Source organism: Microtus ochrogaster, unplaced genomic scaffold, assembly GCF_000317375.1.
Source record: "Microtus ochrogaster isolate Prairie Vole_2 unplaced genomic scaffold, MicOch1.0 UNK82, whole genome shotgun sequence".
Classification (NCBI taxonomy): domain Eukaryota; kingdom Metazoa; phylum Chordata; class Mammalia; order Rodentia; family Cricetidae; genus Microtus; species Microtus ochrogaster.
Window position 1 is genome coordinate 923,481 of NW_004949180.1, and position 20,538 is coordinate 944,018.

Consider the following 20,538-nt stretch of genomic DNA (forward strand, 5'->3'; position numbering starts at 1 on the left):
AAGACTCCGTCACCACTTGGAGTGTCAGCCCTCTGTTCCAGCTCTGAGAAGATGGGCAGTCTCAGCCCAGCAGAACCAGTTCTGACTGAGAGCCAAGCCCAGTTTCCCCTGGGTCGTGTTCCATCAGACCACACCTGGGTGCGCCACAGCTCACGGGTTGGGAGCACACTCCTCTGCAGTAGGACTCACTGTCAAGTCGACCGGAAGGTGGATGGTCCGTGAGCTCTCCCAAGGACCACCCTCTGTGATGTAGGGTGGGCAGTGAGCGTGAACGCAGCCTGGGGTGGGGTGTGAGGGGCTGCACAGTTGCCATATGCACAAACTGTTATGATTGAAGCAGTGTGCATAGATTTCAGCGTTCTTGGCTTCTTGGTTGGGGGTGGACACACACAAGATTTTTCCCTTGCAATAAGTTGAGTGGTGATGGGGCGGGCAGTTAGGATTCCCTGAACACCAAGAAGTGTATCTTAGGGTAAGAATGTCTGCTGGGGGAAGAGCAAATGGTTGCTTAAACAGCGTCATGAGCTGGAGGGTCCAAGCTGCTTCTCGCTAGCATGGCTCCGTGTCTGGAGAGACGCCATCGCTGATCATTTCTTTTGCAGTGATAAATCAGTTACTGGTACAGTAACTATGCCTTGGTCTGAATCCTAGTGCCATGCCACCTACGGCAAGCTACCACAGGCCCTAGGATATAAACATTCCCCAAAGCAATAGATAGAGGGCTTTCTTAGTGCTGGAACCCACGAGTCCAGAATCAATGTGTCAGCACAGTCTCACTACCTCTAAGGAAGACTCTGTTCTGCATGTTTTAGCTTCTAATGTTGGCTTGCTACTCTTGGTGATCTTCACTGTGACAGTGTCATTCAAATCCCCCCCCCCCATTTTCCACAGCCACCTTCTCCAGGTGTTTCAATTTCTGTGTCCCATAGATCCACCCTAACCCAGTACGACCATCTCAACTAGAGTCTATGTACAAACACCTCATTTCTAAAGAGGTCATGCTGTCTGGTGTAAAAGCTTAGGACTTCAACACGATTATAAGGGACACAATCCAATCCCTAACACCACCTAACAGAGCTGAAAAGAAAGAAGCCAACAAGCCAAGGCCAGTTTGAGGTACTGTGCTAAGTGTAGAGATGTAGCTATCAATTGAAACAGTTTAGATCAGAAAGGAACTGAACGCAGGAAACTCGTCTCCCTGAGTTTTGGCGTCCGAATCCTGCTGTGAGGCAAGACACACTCAAGCCCTGAAGCTCAATCACACAGGAAACCATGGTGCTGCAAGAGTCCCAAACACCTGAAAACTGGTCTTGTCACGTGAAGGCATTTTACCTCACAGGGTTGGCAATCCTGAGGCAGCAGAAGCTACACCAGGTTTCTCAAATAAACTCTGAATCCCCCACCCCCAAATTACCTCAGCTGAATACGGTTTGTAAACTTCAGTAAAGACAAGCTGCTAGAAAAAAAATAAATAAATGGCTGTGGTCTTGTCAAATCAGCGTGTTGGTTTCCAAATGCTTCTTCCGGGTCCCTGCTCTTATCCCCTCACAGGCTGCCAGCATGCTGCGTGTGAACTGGCTCCACTCTGGGTTCTTAGCCTTTGGGTCACAGGGCTTGGCTATGGCCAGGGTCACTGCAGACACAGAGGCTCCATGGGGTCATGCTCCCAGACAAGAGCACCCTTCCTCCTGTGACTCCTAGGACAAGTGATGGGTTTCTCAACCACACCAGGGGGATGAGCCTGACCAGGGAACCTCCCCGCACTGTGCCTCTGGGTTTCCTTCAAGCTCTTTTTTCCCACTGACTTACTTTCTGAGTGAACGCAGGAGGTTCCAGCAGGCAGTCCCAACACCCTGGCCCATATGGAAGATATTTAGAGAGGGGAAAAAAAAACCCTCCAATGGTTATATGATTTTTGTACTGGCTTGGACACAATGTGGCTGGAATTTCAGGGCTGGCTTTTGTTTGCGTTCGTCATGACACATTGATTATACAAGCTGTTGCTACTGCTACCCAAACAGCTGTAGCCCAGACCCTTCGATGGCATCATCTTCTGTACATTAGCTGACTGACAGTGTTCGCCCAGCCAGGACCTCAGCTCTCTTCCCTGGAAGCTGTCACCATGGTCTGTGGACATTCACAGTGACATTTCTCCTAAAAGAGTGCCTGCCAGCACAGGACATAGCGGGGACTGTTCTTATCAGGCTCAACCCAATGGTATTTCTGAATAGCCTTGACCTCAACTAATAGTCTCAGGAGTCCTTCTTTTTTTTTTTTTAAATCAGGTCTTAACCTGTGAGCCCTCCTCTAAAAGAGACCTCGGATATGGTACCAGTATGTCTTCTAGCGATTTAAAACTGTGGATGTAGTCCCTGTTTAAGTACATTCACATCACTGTGATTGACATACCTGGCAGAAACATATTAAGGGGAGGAGGGTTTATGGGGGCTCACAGTCTCCGAGGGCTTCAGTCCATGAGAGCATATCAGGAATGGAAGCGTTCATGATGGCGGGAACGTGGTAAAGACTCTTCACATCCTAGCGGACCAGCAAAAGGAGATAGGAAGTAGGGCCAGCTATAAGCTTTAACTATCTACTGCTTCCACCAGCTGGTGCCACCTCCCAAAGGCTCCACAGTTTCTCCCAAATAGCAGCCACTAGCTAGTCACCAAGTGCTCCAAACAGGACCCTGTGTGGGTCATTTCAGATTTAAACCTTTCAGAGCTTCCTCCTAAGAGCAATGAGCATAGGTCACACTGATGACTTCCCATGAACGGGACCTTGAGTTGTTTTGGTTTTGTTACTGAAATCTTGACACCACTTCAAGGCATTGATGCTGATGGACAACAGTGCTCACACCCTTGCCTGTCTAATACTTCATGAGAGGAATGTGTATAACTAATCAACTCAGGATCTATGAAGACAAAACTGGCTCTAGAACCACATCCAGAACCTTATCCTTATCTAGAACCTTGTCTAGAACTATATCCAGAGTGTTGGGACGTCCAAAGTTTGTTGCAATGGTTTAACTACATGCCTCTACTTCCTCATCCTTGACAGAGTTACTAAAGCAATTCTAACTTCTTAAAGGATGGCAAAGTCACAAGGACAGCAAGTTGGAGAAGGATGTTCATGTCAGATTTCCATCAGCTCCTGGAAGATGAAGAGCTCTTGGAGGCGTTCGTCCAGTGGGCAGAGCTGAGAGGAGCTTCTAGAGTCAGTACTCAAGAGTGCCAGCTCACCCACTGCAAGCCCTGAAAGACAAAGCAGCAACAGCACTAGGTGTCCCCAGTAAGAGGCTGGCAGTCTGGTTAGGAAATAAACTCTCCCTGGGCTGCATGCTTCACCTAGGAGACATTCTTCAGTCTGGGGAGCTGCAGCTGAGGCTCCAAGGGATTTGCTAATCCAGAGAAGAAAAGAGGAGAGACACAGGCTAAAATACAAGCTCTCCAGTGACCAGTGCATTCAGGGTGACCTGCTTTTCCGTCCCCGTAGCAACAGCCAGATGTGTGCTCCACATTCCTACCATCCTGCACTTCACCTCGTATCCCCCAAAAAGACGTTTTCAGGATTTTCTAGTGGGAAAGCTCAATGTGCTCAAGAGAAAAGGAGACCTGTGACAGTTATCAAATGTTCCCAGTGGACATCCCAACCACCCTACGTTTGCTATGTTGAGACCCAGTACGGCTCCCACTGCATGGCACTTTAAGCACCATCTTCTCTAAGGACAGAGCTATGCCACCAGAGGAAAGCTTCCAGACTGCAAAAGAGAAGCCCACACCAATGGCACGCTCAAAAGGAGCCAATGGCAAGCAGAGAAGTTGGTGCCCCGGGGATTAAAAAAAAGCATTTGAAGATGACTTTCCTAAGCTGAAGAGCTTCAAGATATCAATGGAAAGGTTAGAATATAAAAAAGTAATTTTTTAAAAGGAGGGAGAAAGTCAAAGATATGGAGAACTAAGAGAGAAAAATCATGTACACAGAAAAGAAGTACCTAGGGGTCCGGATATCATGAAAAATACTCATGATAAAAATCACTGAAAAAACAAAACAAGAAATGACAGATGGGGCTGGAGGGAAAGGAGAAAAAGAAGGTGGTGTGTGGAGTGTAATTATGAAGAACTTCACACACTCACCAGCTCAGTAATGAGGGAGGAAACAGAACACCAGACTTCTCAAACGTTCAGACTGCCAGGAACTAACTTCCCACTAAGGCTCCGATGGCCCTTCCAAGACCCATGCTGAGATGAGGAGGCAGGCCTTGAGAAATGGCAGGAGGAGAGGTCCATGCCATTATTTGGGGAGTAAGTAAAAGTGACTTTGGCCCCCTTCCTCCCCGACTTAGTCACTGACCTATTGCTGTGAAGAGACACCATGGCCAAGACCAAGGCAACCCTTGTAAAAGAAAGCATGTAAAGGGGCCTGCTTACAATTGTGCAGGTTTATCTGCTCTCAACATGGTGGGAAGCATGGCAGTACGCATGGAACTGGAGCAGTAGCTGAGAGCTATTGATTTGCAGGCAGGGAAAGAGAGAGGGACGAAGGGAGGGGGCGACAGAGACTGAGAAAGACAGAGACCCAGAGAGAACTGAGCCTCTCATGGGGTTTTGAAATCTTAAAGTCCATCTCCAGTGACACACTTCCTCTAAAATGGCCACACCTCCTAATCCTTCTTAAACAGTGCCAACCACTTTTACCCAAAGCACCACACTGCCCTTCTTGTGCTTTTGCCATCTGATCTTTTTGCCAGGAGGACATGCCTACCCCTCAACAGATACAGCCTTGCTACCTTGGATTTCCAGTCCTCTAGAACCACAAGTTCAAGAAACCTGTAGCTTTCATAATATACCCAGTCTGCGGAATTCCATTATATTCAAAATATACCCAGTATGGGGAATTCTGCTGTATTCATAATATACCCTGTCTGTGGAATTCCATTATATTCATAGTATACCCAGTCTGTGGAATTCCGCTATATTTATAACATACCCGGTCTGTGGAATTCCATTATATTCATAATATACCCAGTTTGCAGAATTCTGTTATGTTCATAATATACCCAGTCTGCGGAATTCCATTATATTCATAATATACCCAGTCTGCTGAATTCCGTTATAGTCATAATATACCCAGTCTGTGGAATTCCATTATATTCAAAATATACCCAGTATGGGGAATTCTGCTGTATTCATAATATACCCAGTCTGCGGAACTCTGTTACAGTAGCAAAATGTGGTGTAAGACACCCGCAACCCCATCCCATGCGCCTCGCCTTAGGAAGTGATGCAGGAACATATTGTGAATGAAATCCTGCTGAGAGACGGGCCCAAGGGGATTGGGAAACTAGGCATCCACCATGTAACTGCAGCAAAGGGCCACCGAGCACAGCTGTGCGCGAGCTTCCTGAGAAATGAGCCCAAGCTTCAGCAAGAGGTCAGGAATTGTAAGTGGGAGGGAGGAGCCCAGGAGGATGGAGAACGGACATTTGACAACACTGAAATAGCATTAAAATAATATTGATGCAACCTTAAAATTTGATAGGCACAAGTAAATCTAAGTGTTTTCCTTTAAAGAAAGGCACTAATTAAATCCAGGAAAAACAATATCTGGTGCTAGAAGTCAAACACAAGTGTGCTATACTAGTGAGTAAGTGTGATATATACTGTGTGGGTCGTGAGTGAGCCTCAGCAGTGACGTAGACGGGCTGTGGGGCCAAAATGTCTGTCGTATCAGGAGGGTGGGGGAAGAAGCAGAAGGAAGGGTGATGGGATAAAAGAACTAAATGATGTCTCGTGTAAGTCACTCGAGATGTGGCAGCCTGGACACACTCGTAATAGACAGCCTGGTGGTCACAAAATCCAGGTAACCGCACTGAAAGTGGCAGGCCTGCAAAGCTGAGTCTGTGGGGAGGTTGGACTGGAAAGACAGATCTTGGTGTACTTCTTCTGACGGACTGGGTCTTGGTTAAAGAGGCAGCACTTTAATAAATAGATAAATACAAGAAGGCAAAATTCTAGGAACCCGTGCTTTGCTGCATAGGTCCCGTCATGTCTGACCGGCCAAGCAGAGCGTCTAGAAGGACTTGTGGAAGACGAGGGAGGTGACATCTTAAATTCCCACCGTCTTCTCGTCCACAGCAGTCGTGCTGGCTTCTCTGTGGGTCTGTGGGGAGGAGATGAATGTGCTCGCCACATTCCATGTGGCACCCGCAGCAGACAGCCGTGCCAGCTCCTGACCTCTCTCTCCACTGTACCCTTTTACAGTCCGGCACTCTGTAAGACTAGACAAGCCAGGGCCTACGAAAACACAGACCGAGAAATGATATGTCTGCTTGAAAAAGATTTGGCTAGGAGAAAGTAGAACATTCTGTGTACAGTGCTGAGTCAGACAAAACAGGCTAGGCCTGGGCCACCCCTCAGCTGGGCTATGTGCCCCTCGCCTCCCCTTCCCCTAGCCTGGATATGTTTCCTAAGGGATGGGGTGGGTAAAGCCACAGCCCAGAGCACGAAGGCAGTCCTCAAGTCCTTTGTCAAGAGCCCTTTGGCGTCACCACACTGATGCCTGGGTGGACAGAGACATTGTGGAAAGGTTTTGTAAATACCAGCTCCCCACCTCTGGGGGGCAGGTCTTTAATCTTGGCTTTAGAAGTAGGCCAGCTTTGTACAATAATCAGGGAAGTTAAAATTTGCAATAAGTAAGCCCATTCCTTTGTCATAATCTCACACAGGGCAAAGCGTATATTACTGTCGGCCTGACTGAAAACTACTCAGGGTGGAACTGATTGCATTCTAAAGCAGAGGAAAATAACCCTGAACACAGATCGCTGCCGCTACTCCCCACCATACACTTCCAGTCGCCACCGGACAACTTTCATTAGGGGAAATGACTCATAAAAGGGGAAACTGTACCCTAACCTGGTCTGGAGAGTGTGCAAATTAGGTAGACATGGGTATGTGTGCATTTGGGGTTCTCATAGGGGGAAGCTGGGACCCAGAAAGATCAAGGCCCATGAGATGGAGGATGTCCTAAAAGACGCACCCAGGGTGCGGACCCCTAGAAGACCACGCCTAGGGAGGAAGGCAGCTCAAGGCCAGGTCGGGGAGGGATGGGAGTGGACAGGGAATCCATGCCAGGGGGCATGGGAATCCTGGAAGCCAGCGAGGGGAATCCCAGCAGTTACGGAAGGCGCACAGGACCGGTGGAGGGTAATGGGTGCAGGAGGAAATCGGGGAGAAGAGAAGGGAGAACTTCAGATGGAGCTTAGAACCAGAAATTGACCCGTTACCATAAGGAAGCGAGAGCCTTTGTGGTCAGAATAGGAAGCAGACAGGGCGGCACATGGCGTTACAGTATCTGTGGCTTAGCCGCCAGCCCTAAGACTGGCGTGGGTCACCTGGGTCCATGCTGCATCACAGAAAGAGTTGAGGCTGTTGATCCTGTGGCCTTATCCAGACTGGTGCAAACAGAAGGGGGAGTGAACCTGAGAGGGACCTGGGCTCAGCCCAGGGAGGCAGGATCGACAGGCATGGGCCAGCTAAGGCACCGGCCCTCGTGTGATCATTCGTGGTTTAATGGGCAACTTTCCACACGATGCAACAAACTATGCATCCTTCTATGCTGGGCCTGAATGCCCCTACTGGGTCATGTGGCTCCGGACTGTTTGGGATGTTTTTCTACGTACATTGTTTATTTTTAAATCACCCTGACTCAGGGTTGGCAAAACTCAGACATCTAAATCTTGATACTCACACGTTAATGTGTTCAGCATTGGTTTTTATAAAGTTATTATTAGAAAAATCAATGTTTTAAGCTAAGTCCTTTCTGTTGCTGTCACTGGAGATACATCTCATAGAAGATGCGTTCTCCTAGAGGCAAGAGCAGTTGACAAGCGAATGAAAAATATGCTTTTAAAAAAATATTGGCTGGGGCTGGAGAGATGGCTTAGGGGTTAAGAGCGCTGCCTACTCTTCCAGAGGTCCTGAGTTCAGTTCCCAGCAACTACATGGTGGCTCACAACCATCTATAATGGGATCTGGTGCCCTCTTCTGGCATGCAGGTGTAGACATTCCTACATGTAGACACTGTATATGTGGTAAATAGATCTAGTTCCAGGACAGGCTCCAAAACCACAGAGAAACCCTGTCTCGAAAAACCACAAAAAAAAAAAGGAAAAAAATACCAGTCAAGGTAGTTACTATTTAAGAAGTAACAATAGAGGAAGCAGATAACACACACACACACACACACACACACACATACACACACACACACACACACACCTCTCTGACTCTGTCTCTCTTGCTTTATGTTGTCATCTAAGCTTTCCTAACATAATGTGTCTAGAGGCTGTAGCATCATCAGACAATGTTTCTGTAAGCTGCACTGGGGCTACCAGGCTGCAGGCGCCGAATCCCTTCGGCCTTTTCAAGCAACATGTTCTCTAAGATCCTCCAAGTTTTTGACAGTGATGGCAAAGAGGTGTTTGTGTCCTGTGACAATGTCCCACTCTGCCCCACAGCCACTGACAGGTCATCGGCTGCACCGAGGACCTAGCACTACTCTCTACCTCCCCACTCTCCGTCAGGAAGAACCCACATTCTCAGAATTGCTTTCTGCAGTGTGGATGACCACACATGGCGGAAGAGCACACAGCAGTGACTTAAGGTGACTTCTTTTTCTTTTTTGTTTCTTTTCTCCCGGTGCTGGGAAACAAACCCATGGCCTCACAGCTGCCAGGCAAGTAGTCCGCCACTGAGATATACCCTCAGACCTTATAGATATTTTTAAATTTGTGGATTTTATTATAGAAACTTTACTTTGACAGACAGCATCTACAGATGTTACCGTTAAGCTTTCGCCTTCAGCGAGAGTATGCTATGAACACTCAACAGCCATAAGCCTATGAATTAGTGGATTCTGAAGGATGTCTTTCAGAAGGACACAACTTTATGGTGTTTGTGGTGGTTCTGGAGGCTCAAGCCTGCATGTCATTTCTGTAACTTCGGACACTGCCACTGCCCTTGGGACTTGTTAACTGTGGCAGGTTGTACAGCCTGTTTTAAGCCTGGGATTCTGGCTCAGAAAATAAAGACTTCTCTGCTTCCCCAAGTCAGAGAACTTGCCCAAGAAGCCAGCAAAGCTGACTACCTAGAAGTGGGTGTGCACTTTGAACTTTTAAGCACATGATGCTTCCTTAGACACCGTGGCTGGCTTTGTGATCTAGGACCATACTCAAGAAAGGATAGATAATGCATCTGCTTGCTTGAACATGGATAGGTTTACACACACACACACACACACACACACACACACACACACACACACACACACTGTGCAGCACCCTGGGTACTAATAACAGTGACACACACACACACACACACTGTGCAGCACAGTCCAGTCCTAATAGTATTAGAATCCGAGCTCAAGACATGGCTGATGAAAACTATATGCAGAATATGGATAGGAGGTGAACCGGCAGCAGAAAGGGGTCATATTCTCAGCAATAACAACTGAGTTATTTAAACCCTTTCATTGAGTTTTCAAGATAGGTTATTTGAATTTCTTTCGGCCATTAACAAATTATTTTAAGGTTCCAGAATGTTTTAAGTTTTTGTTTTGGGTTAGCAGCAACAGGAAGTAGAAAATAAAAATGGAAATAAAAGATGAAAGACAGCACCTATTTAATATGGGTATTTTAGAATTGTAGATATATACATTCATAACTAACAATATACACATGTGTATATAAACATCACACACGTTGTAGATAAACCTATTTGATACCTGCAATGCCAGTGACTCCCATAAAATGTACATGTAATTTAGATGTCTAAAATTAATGAAATTACAAGTTGTTTGAAACTCAATACCCCTAAGAGGGCCACTAGTAAGGTATAATCATACATCTGTGTTCAGACATTATGGGTGCTGCCTCTGCATGCACTGAGTTTTGTGTGGGAACCAAGGTTACCTCCTGGAGAAAATGGGGAGATGCTGCCTCCTGCTGGAGAGATGCTAACAGTGCATTAATAACATTCTTAAGGATGCTTGGATATGGAAAACAAACTTGCAGGACCCAAACCTTAAGAGTTTCCCTTTAGATAATTAAAAAAAAAAACGAAATAAGTGGGCACAAGTTATTAATTAGATAGCAGTCAGTACGCAATGTCCAATAATCAATACCAGTCAAGGGTAAACAGCCCCAGATCAAATCTCAGTGGTGGATTTGTTTCAAAGTCCTAACTCCCTGACATTTCTGGTAAGAATTCAGGAATAACAATGAGCCCTTACTGACATAATGATACATGTTCTCTATCCTCTGAACATGTCAGTGCAGTGGTGTTCCAGTTAACATCCTCCCTTCCAGGAACACGAATTTGCCAGAAGAGAATAGTTCCCCTTTCCCTGAATCAAACATAACAGAAGTGTGTGTTTTCAAGACAGAAGGGGCCATAGTCACAGCTCAGCTGAAACTGGAGAACTGTGAAGTCTCCTTCCCCCTTCCCTTTTCCTTCCCTCACTCACCCAATCTCTTTTCCCACCCGATCCCCTCTCCCTTGTCCCCCCCTTCCTGTGTCCTTTCCCTCCTTTTCTGACTTATAGAGATTACAGAGGAATCTGAAGTCATGGCTTCCCACAGCTATTCTTGCCTCACAACGGCTCATTACTGAATGTCTGTATATGTTAAGGACCATGGATCCTGTCAGCTCATTCTTACGACAGTCCTTTAAAGTAGGAGATGTTTATGCCCATTATAGGGGCAGGGAAACTGAGACTTAGAGAGGCGTACCTTGTCACAGCCATACAGTTAAAAGAGGCTGTCTCCCGACTTAGACACGTATGCACAATGAACAAGCAATCACACGCCACAGCATTTGATTTGTACACTGTCATCATTATCTATAAAAATGAGTGAATTTAGTTTCTTAAACACCTCCTTGTAAATGGGCTTAGTTTGCAAAGTCGATGGTTTGGAATTTATTCTAATAGTTGGCAACTGTGTCCTCAAGACTTTCTATAAATGCCTCGTGAGTTTCCCATCGTGTTCCAAGGTTTATATTTCAATGGAAAGAAGCAGATGCATACTAAAATAATGCTAGTAACAGAAAGCATTTCAAACACAAGGTAAAAGGACTGGACACAAGAATACTTAAGCTGGTGAAGGAGAAAACCTGTGGGTTGACCGTATTGTTCAGTCCAGCAGCTAGGTGGCGCTATAGAACAAGACTAATTTGGTTACAGGCTCTGCCAGTACTGCTCCTAAAACCAAACGCTCCTTGTTCTTAATTAATTTGTTTATTTATTTTGACTTTTACCATCACTACAATTTTATCCTACAAAATCAGGTCTGAGGGATATTCCTTTAGCTCACTCACAGCAGGCTAGGTTTGTTTGCTTTTTTGTATTTGTGGTACTGGAGATCAAACCCAGGGCTCCCAGCATGGTAGGCAAGTACTCTCCCCCTGAACCCCTTGGCCCAATATTTCAGTGTTTTGAGAGTTAAGGAAAGGAGACACAGATACATTAAAATTCATAGCTCAGGTACCGGAGTCTTTCCCTTACTTTCGTCTTTTGGCGGTGACTATAGACTTCTCTGGTCTGGCTTCGGTTTCCCATCCAAAAGAGGGGTGAGTGAGGAAATGAAGCAATAAGAAGTAGGGTGGTGTTGTGGTCCTCACTGCAAACTTGATTGGATTGAGAGTCACCATGAAAATATGTTTGGGTGTGCTATGAAAGTGCTCCCAAGAAAGTTTGAGCAAGGCGAGAAGAACCATCCATGGGTGGGTGGCACCATCCTATGAGGTAACAAGAGCTGGCCACTCGTTCTTACCTCTCTCTCTTGCTTCTGGACAGCAGAGGCAATGTGACCAGGGTCCTCAGTTTCCTGATGCTGTGCCCTCCCCACGGTGGACTGTAGCACCTGTAACTGTGAGTGTCCCCACCCACACCCTTGGGTCACTTCTCTGTCATGTATTGGGCCATGGCACCCTGCAAAGTAACTAACACAGGGGCCATGGGTTAGAGCAGCAAGGCATTTCGTCCCAGCTAAAGCCCGTGTAGTTCTTGTTCGCTAGCTCCAGCTCAATCAGCTCCGAAGACTCATTTAGAAAATAAACTGAAAGGGACGTAGCTTTTGTGATGAACCTGAACATCTGAGCATATGCTCTGTGTTATATATCATGTTAAAGTCAGCTGGGCAGTGGGGGCGCACGCCTATAATCCTGACACTTGAGAGGCAGAGGCAGGTAGATCTCTGTGAGTTCAAGACCAGCCTCGTCTACAGAGCGAGTTCCAGGACAGCCAGGACTGTTACATAGAGAAACCCTGTCTCAGAAAGCAAAACAAAACAAAAACCTTAAAGTCTTTCCACATTAATTACTTATGATCATAAACTTCTGAGATACACTAGCTGGGTCTCATAATAGTCAACATTAATGTAAAATTACTTTTTTAAAAACAAATTATATGACTAATTACCAAAGGGTCAGAGACAAACTTACTCAGTAACAGCACACCTTTCTGCAGTGAAGAATGGGGAAGGCACCGTCAAAGCAGTATTTAGGAAAGGGATCAGTTCCACTAAGTGACACGCTGTAGAAACAGGCAGTAGCAGTTTGAAGTATACCACAATTCCTATCTGAAAGTGACATTTCATCTGATTGAAAAACACAACCACGTTTGCTAGTTCTCCCATCACTGAAAACCCAGTGCTTGCCGCTGTTGGTATGAAGCTCACGCACATGTCCTCGGTGTCACTGCAGAGGTCCCGATGACTAAAACTCACCAGGCACCTGCATTTCTGTTTTCCAGTAACAGGGCATAGAACCTGTGACAGACAGCCGCTGAACCGTTTGTGTGTTAATTCATTTTTCCAGGTGGTCAGTGAAGCCACAGTGGTCGCAGCTCCCAAGAACCCTCACTGTTCTTTAAGCCTCCTTAGTTATAAGGTGTGTGTGTGTGTGTGTGTGTGTGTGTGTGGTGTGTGTGTGCGCTGTATGTACTGATTCACATGGGCATGTGTGTGAGGGTGTGAGTGTGTCTATTAATGTATGTACTGATTCAATAGGGCATATGTGTGAGTGTGAGTGTGTGATGTATGTAATGATTCTTGTGGGCATGCGTGTGAGTGTGTGTATATACTGTATGTACTAATTCACGTGGGCATGTGTGTGAGTGTATGCAAAGGTGTGAGTGTGTGCATACGGAGGCTTGAGGTTAACATCGAGATCCTCCTCAACCGCCTGCTACCTTATCCTTGTTGCTTAGGAGACAGGGTCTCTCACTAAATCTACAGCTCAACAGTTCAGCTTGCCTGGCTGGCCTGTGAGTTCCAGTCAGCTGCTGGTCTCTGTCTCTGGTGCTGGGATAGATTATCACCAAGGAGAATTGTCTCTTTCCGAAATCATTGGAGGAATTTGGTCCCTTAATTAAAAAATAGATACTTTATACTAATGTTTAAACTTTATGGACATCCAGTTCATGTATCTTAGCTAGGTGTACTGTGCCTGACACTTAAATGGGGGTGTGGACCCGAATTCAAGTCCTCATGCTGGTAGCAAGTGCTTTACTAACAGAGCAAAATTTAAATTCTAATAAATGTGTTGCAGAGTTAGGGACCAAATCCAGGTCACGGGCGTGCTAGGCAAGAGCTTCACCACGGAATTGTACATTCAGTCCTAAAATTCTTGAATGGAGGAAGCACCATGATTTTAGTGCCCCCCCATGTGAACAATGTGGCTGGTGGCAGATTAAAGAGACCCACGCCTCTTTTCATCTGTGTGGCTTTAACCCACCACACACACCAGTGACGGGGTAATATGGCGCTTTTGTGTTTGCAGAAGACCAAACACAACAAGGAGCAGGCCAGGAGTCTCCGCTCACCCCTCATCCTCTGGCCCGGCTAATACAGAAACTGTTAGGATGGAGGAACTATGGGCTTGCTTGGCCTTCAGTATCATCATAAGGGAACAGTAGAAGACACTGTCAAGCAACCACAGCACACGGAAGCTTTTGAACTCTTGGCCCAAGATTTGTTTTGTCATGCACATGCTTCACGGCAGCGGAGAGCCAGACTGGAGTCATCACCTGGGGTTTATAAATGGATCAGCACACTTTCCACTCAGTAGCAGAGTTTAGAACAGAGAGGAGGGGTCTTGGGGTGCCCTCTGTGCTAGTAATTATTCTTTCTATCACTTCACTGCTGGAAGAGGGGTAGGAGAAGGGAGCCTGGATGCACTCTGAAAGCAGAAGAGATGCAGGGCACCATGCAAGCCCCTGGAACAGCTGTACTGGACTTTCTGGAAGCCTTTCATCCCACGACACAAGAATACCAGATGTCCCTTATTCCTTCTGAGGCCTTTCACATGTTGCTACTGCCAAACTCAAAGGGGAAAGGGAGCTTGAATTTACTGGCGGGAAGAGTGTAGCTGTAGGTGAAAGAGCTAACAGCCATCCGATTGTCACAAATCTTCTCTACTGTAATTGATGTGTGTACAGATCATGGGATCAAGGCCCACCATTTCCAAGATGTCACCTAGTTAAACTGGAAAAATAGGAAGTCAATAAGAAACAATTTCAGCAAGAACTAGGTAAGTGTCCCTTTGGGATAAGCTTTTTTTTTTTTTGTTGGAGTTTTGTATGTGTTTAAGAATGGACATGCAGATGTCTTCATCTAAATTGACAAGTCTTCATTCCTGCCCCGTAAAAGATGTTGGGATAAGTGTGTGTCACTAAGATTCATTCAGTTCAGTCTATTATCTGATACTGTGACACACACACACACACACACACACACGCATGCATGCACCCATATGCACACGCATGTACACATGCACACATGTACACACTTATCTATCCCACCCCACAAGAGGTGGGGGGACAGACAGATAGACAAATCTAAGAATAACTGAATTCTTCCTTTGAAGACTGTAATGTAGGGTAAGCCATCTCCCACACAAAGGGCCGGACTCACAGTGTCTTGCAGAGCCGTCACCATCAGACACAGAGACGTGTTGACACCCCTCACCTTTAACTCATGCCAACTCCTCCACGTGCCTGTTGTTGCAAGGGCACGTGAAGTTCCTGTTTCAAACCTCCGTTCCTGGAGGTGTCTAGTTATTCAGACTGATTTTCCTGCTGAGAACACTCGCAGCAGGGCTTATCTTTGGGTTTTCTGGCATATTCTTACATGCAGATAAATTAGATTTTTGACTCTGAATGAGAGAGCTGGGACATTCTGAAGCACTCGCCAGCTACTTACCCAAATGACAGGGCCCCAGTAGAAGGGCTCCCCGAGGCAAAGGTAACTTTGCCTGGTCCTTGGTGTTGCAGATGTGGCTCCAAGTCCCCATCTGACTGCCTGCAGCCACTGGGAGTGTGTCCTCTGTCTGACAGTTCTACCAGCCTGCATGCACTCTTCCAGCAGCCCAAAGCCCCAAACAGATCATTGCATAAGTACACAAGGCTTGCAGCGCCAGTAGGTTAAGAAGCTCAGGAAAGAGAGAGGCAAAAGGGCATCTTTCTCTCAAGCTAAATTATAATTATAATGAGAAAAAAATAAATGATGGATTTTCAAAGTAATTATATTCACAGTGATACAGCGGGCTGTCCTGCAATTGCTTTACCACTTCTATTTGGGGAGCACTTGGTTTGTGAGAATAAACTCTTAATTGCATTGTCAATGGGCTTCCCTTTCTAATCTACTGCCAGAATTTCACACACTAGAGGGCTTTTGGGGCAGCAGCAGGGCAAAACCGCCTCATCTCAAGTGGCTCATCCCGCACTCCTGTCTGCATCTCCGGACTCCAGTGCGCATGCGCATGTAGCCACATCCTTCGTTCACCCTAACAATGTGCTTGGGTAAGCCGGCGGAGAATGTAGCTGACTTCTGTGTTTAAGGAGAGGGACACAGCCATCGAACTCCTAGCCTTGGTGAGGCTGGGTTTCGTCTTAAAGCTTGAGGTTTTGCGGTCAAAAGCTCATGCCTCTCCTCCGTCTTTGAAAGCCCGGGAACACAAGATTCACAGCATACCTTCATCTCCCAAGCCGTTGTCAAGGCCAGAAAGCCTTGGAGCAGACCCTTCAGGGAGCGGGCTTACACATGGAGTTACCTGGGTCCTTGTAGATGCTGAGCACACCCTTGAAGTAATGAGGTAAAAATCTTTCCAGTAAAAGCAGCACATCCTCCAGCTCCTCCAGAATCCCCACGAGCAGGAAGTTTTCATTCACGTTCAGCTTGGCACGCTCCAGCGCCCACTCACCAGGCTCCCTTGAGAGACAAGAAAGTGACTTTACATCAGAGATTCCATGGTGGGCAGCAACAACCCATGGAAAGCTGATCGCTAGGACTAGCCTAGGTGTAGCCTATTCTAGAACAGCCCTTTCTTCCCTGGTTTCTCCAGTTGAGTTTTTTTTTTAAACATGTACACAAGGGTCAGGGCCTTTATTTTATTTTATTTTTTTTAAAAGATTTTTAAAAAATATTTATTTATTTATCTATTTATTTATTATGTATAGAATATTTTGTCTGTGTGTATGCCTGCAGGCCAGAAGAGGGCACCAGACCTCATTACAGATGTTTGTGAGCCACCATGTGTTTGCTGGGAATTGAACTCAGGACCTTTGTAAGAGCAGGCAATGCTCTTAACTTCTGAGCCATCTCTCCAGCCCCAGGCCAGAGCCCTTAAATGAATATACCTGTCTAAGTATTTAATAGAAGACAATTACAGGCACAGACACTTAGGTCCCAAGCATATGGTTAGAATAGCTTTTTTTTTAAAATAGATAAACCACATGGAACTCATTTAATGAAGTTAGAGTCACTGCTAATATTTTTTGTAGTGATCAAAACTAATGTCCAACATGACTGATAATAATCCCATCCTTTAAGAAGCATTAACATTTTTTTTTGTTGTTCATTTGAGTTACAAATGGGAAAGAGCTGGATTTCCTTATAGGTCAGATTTGCGGGCCTTTGGACAAGCCAAAATCACCTTAGAAACAACAACAAAACCAGTTTTGCCTGCTGCAAAGGATTATTGTAGAGGTTCCACCAAATGGTACTGGTGGAGTGGATCTGGGGAATCCTCGTGTGAACTAGAGAAGGCTCCTGAGTACACTGCCCAAGGTGTGGGATTAGGGAGCTAGGATCATATTCCTTGGAATAAACACCTCCATTGTAATAAAAAAGCAAGTCCCTTGACCCTGTATCCCCAGCCTCTAAAACTCTAAATGCAAACCAGGAACACTGACCATCAGTGTAAGCGCTGGGGAAGACTGGCTGAACCAGGCTGTAGAGAAAGCCTGGGATCCGCATCCTAAGTACACTCCCCTGCTACAGTAAGCTGAGCAAAACAGCACCAACAACACAACCCACCATCAGCCAGAAGCAACAACGTAAGCCTAAGAATGCCAAGAATGTACCACAATTTATAATTGGCTATGCCCACCATGGCCGGAACATGACCATCCCCTTCTCCAGTGTCCCACCTGAAAACAAGCTTTGGTTCCACCATGCAAAGACCCTCTTCTTCTCTAGGTTGTGGACATGTACTAGAACAATGTCTATGATTTCAACTACAGCTACTCCAGTACCACCTAAGAAAGCAACTAGGAATGTTGTGCCTGCCCTGGGGTACGCTGCCTACTGGAGTAAGGCACCTGGGTAAAGAAGGCTGTGTGTTCGGGTCAGGCTGGCTTGATCTCTGGACACCAGTCTCTTTCTATGTCAGTGGTTCTCAACCTTCTTAATGCTGTTTATGCTGCGACCCTTTAACACAGTTCCTCATGTTGTGGTGAGCCCCAAGCATAAAATTATTTTCTTTGCTACTTCATAACTGTATTTTTTGCTATTGTTAATGAACCATAATGTAAATATCTGTGTTTTCTGATGCTCTTAGGTGATCTCAATAAAAAGGTCGTTCGACTGATAAAGGGGTCGTGACCCACAGGCGACGAATCACACTGTTCTGTGGCCTGTATCTCATTAGAGACACCATCAAACTGGACGTGGTGTGTTTCCGGAGTGTTGGACTCCACGTGGCTTGCCAAGCATAGAGATGGGTGTGGGTCACAAACAATCACTGTGGAGGAGCGGGCTGGTCACCTGACACTGGTCTCCACTGTCTTGCTAGGTAGTGGTGACAGTTGTGTTTTGGGCAGATGAATGGGCTTGGTGGGTGTTCCTATTGCCTATCTGTAGTCATCCCTATTGCTGTGCCACAAAGCCTCACTCAGTCTGGCAATTTTTATATATGTGGGTGTATGTATGTATATGTATATACATGTGTATGTATGTATATATAAATATACATACAAATGCACATATTTATATATGGTTTTTTTGAGACAGGATTCCTCTGTAGCTTTGGAGCCTGTTCTGGAACTCTCTCTGTAGACCAGGCTGGCCTTGAACTCACAGAGATCCCCCTGCCTCTGCCTCCAGAGTGCTGGGATCAAAGGCGTGCGCCACCACCGCCCAGCACAAAGGAGATTCTTGAAGAGGTACTGTAATCATGAACTGAATTCCAGGAGGTTGAGGGGCTTTCTGCAGAAGGGTCCCCCAGAGTGGATGTATGAGAATGCCTGTGCAGCAGGGCGCTTGCCCCGTGTGGATGCATGCTTACCGGCATCTGGGGTGCTGTCCACAGAAATACGGAATGATGTAAAACAACCTGGGGTTGGAACACTCAGGGTAGTTTTCCAGAATGCACTCGTTAATGTCCTAGGAGAGAAGACACAGCCGTGAAAAGCCTTGTGGTCTTTGCGGGCTTTGCAGAATGCCACACAATTAAAAAAAATAATTAGCACACGTTTCAGCTGAAAGTCTTAGGCAGACAGAGAGAATTCAGACTTCCTAAGAAAGCTTTCCTTTTGCCTCTCAATCTCTGTGTGCAATGGCCAGGTATGTGCATGACCTGGGCAGATCAGGGTGTCCTGCTTGGCTGAGTACCCTGTATCCCTCCTCTTTGGAAGGTAGGAACATTTAGTTGGGTCATAATCATGATAAAAAAAAAAAAGTCCTGTTCTTGTACTTCACAGTGGCCCCGGTAGCTATCTTCCAGGCCACAGATATACAGTAGACAATTAATGTTTATGAAATTAATTCAATAAGTTTCATTCTTAATGAATTTTGAGTCAATCACCTACCAACGTGATTAATCCTATATAAGTGAGTTTCTACATGTATACAGACATCTGATAAACAATTATGGAATCTCTCTAGAAGTCTCATAAAGAGTCTCTAAATTTCCGAGAAGCTGCACAACTCTGAGGCTATAAGTAAGGCAACAGCAGGGTTTGGGAATGTAGGAATCCCATCCCTTTCAAAGGCAAGAGGTTTCTCTTACATAAGGCTAGACATGGGCTCTGTCAGCACTGCTAACAGGAGTTTGGAAAGGCCAGGGGTGTGGTGGAAATTGAGTGGGTGGGCTTACATCCAGACCCTGATGGACATGAAGGGTGCAGGTGCAGGTGCAGGTGCAGGGAGTTGGCTGGTTGTGAAAAGGGGGCATGTGTATGGCTAGTAGACTATAGGGTTTCAGAAGGTCATGCCCCTATAGGACACACAAATAACCCTGCAATGTCAACCCATGGGAAGTCATAAATTTCCAGTTGAGAGAGTGCAGTTGACTCGGCTTCTTTTCTTAGACCAAGGTACATCCCCGGGGACTTCAAGGGGTTCCATTTGAGCCCATTAGGATGACGAACGGCACTCCTTACAGCCCTGCTAGGGAAATTCTATAGGAAGAAGTAAATAAAAGATGTCTCCGGCAGAAGGTCAAGGGCAGCACTCAATAGCCACTGACCACGGACACAGACGGGGATGCTCAAGACCAAGGCCTCTGGGAGTCAGTTCCTGACCACGCACACAGCCTGACTGAAGGGCCGGCTGCCGTCTTAACTCCCAGCGAATCAGAAACTCAGTTCAGTGTCTTCTTCGGAAGGAGCCTCTCGGTTTCTGGGGATGACAGAGTCTACCCATAACTTCTGAGTTTTAATTTGATGGGAAACTTTATTCTGATCATCTTTTTGTGATACGCTTCTCTTAGCAACACGTATTTTAAAATGATCTCACAATTTTTTTCATCCCTTTAATTTTAAGTTTTACTTTCCTTTGAGCATATGAGTATTTTACCTGCAGGTATATTTGTGCACCAGTTGCATGCCTGGTGCCTAAAGGAGGCCAGATGCCTGTGAGCTGCCATGTGGATGCTGAGAAAGGAACCCAGGTCCCCTGGAAGAGCAGCCAGTGCTCTTGACCGTGGAGCCATCTCTCCTACTATTTCTTTTACTTTGAATGATTTAAGTAGAAATGGTTTACTTTTATTTTATTAAGTTTTTTTTTGCTTAGTGCATATAAATCATGCTGAGACTTCCATACGTATATCATACACCTTGCTCCTACTTGCCCCCACTCCCCACTCCCCTTCCCAAGGCTCGCCTCTCCTTTCCACACCACCATTCCCTCCTCATGCCTCCACCCCCTCCCACCCCTCTTGTTCCCTCCTTTCCACACCACCATTCCCTCCCCATGCCTCC

General features: G+C 46.1%; 1 protein-coding gene across 1 annotated transcript in view; it reads right to left on the reverse strand.

Moving 5' to 3' along the window:
• Ust (uronyl 2-sulfotransferase) overlaps window positions 1–20,538 on the reverse strand; it is a 285,177-nt gene that overhangs the window by 27,629 nt on the left and 237,010 nt on the right. The window contains exons 6-7 of the mRNA XM_013354990.2: window positions 18,624–18,721; window positions 16,110–16,267 (exon numbers count right to left, since the gene is read on the reverse strand). Coding sequence (XP_013210444.2) covers window positions 16,110–16,267; window positions 18,624–18,721 — 256 coding nt within the window. The remainder of the gene's footprint in view (window positions 1–16,109; window positions 16,268–18,623; window positions 18,722–20,538) is intronic.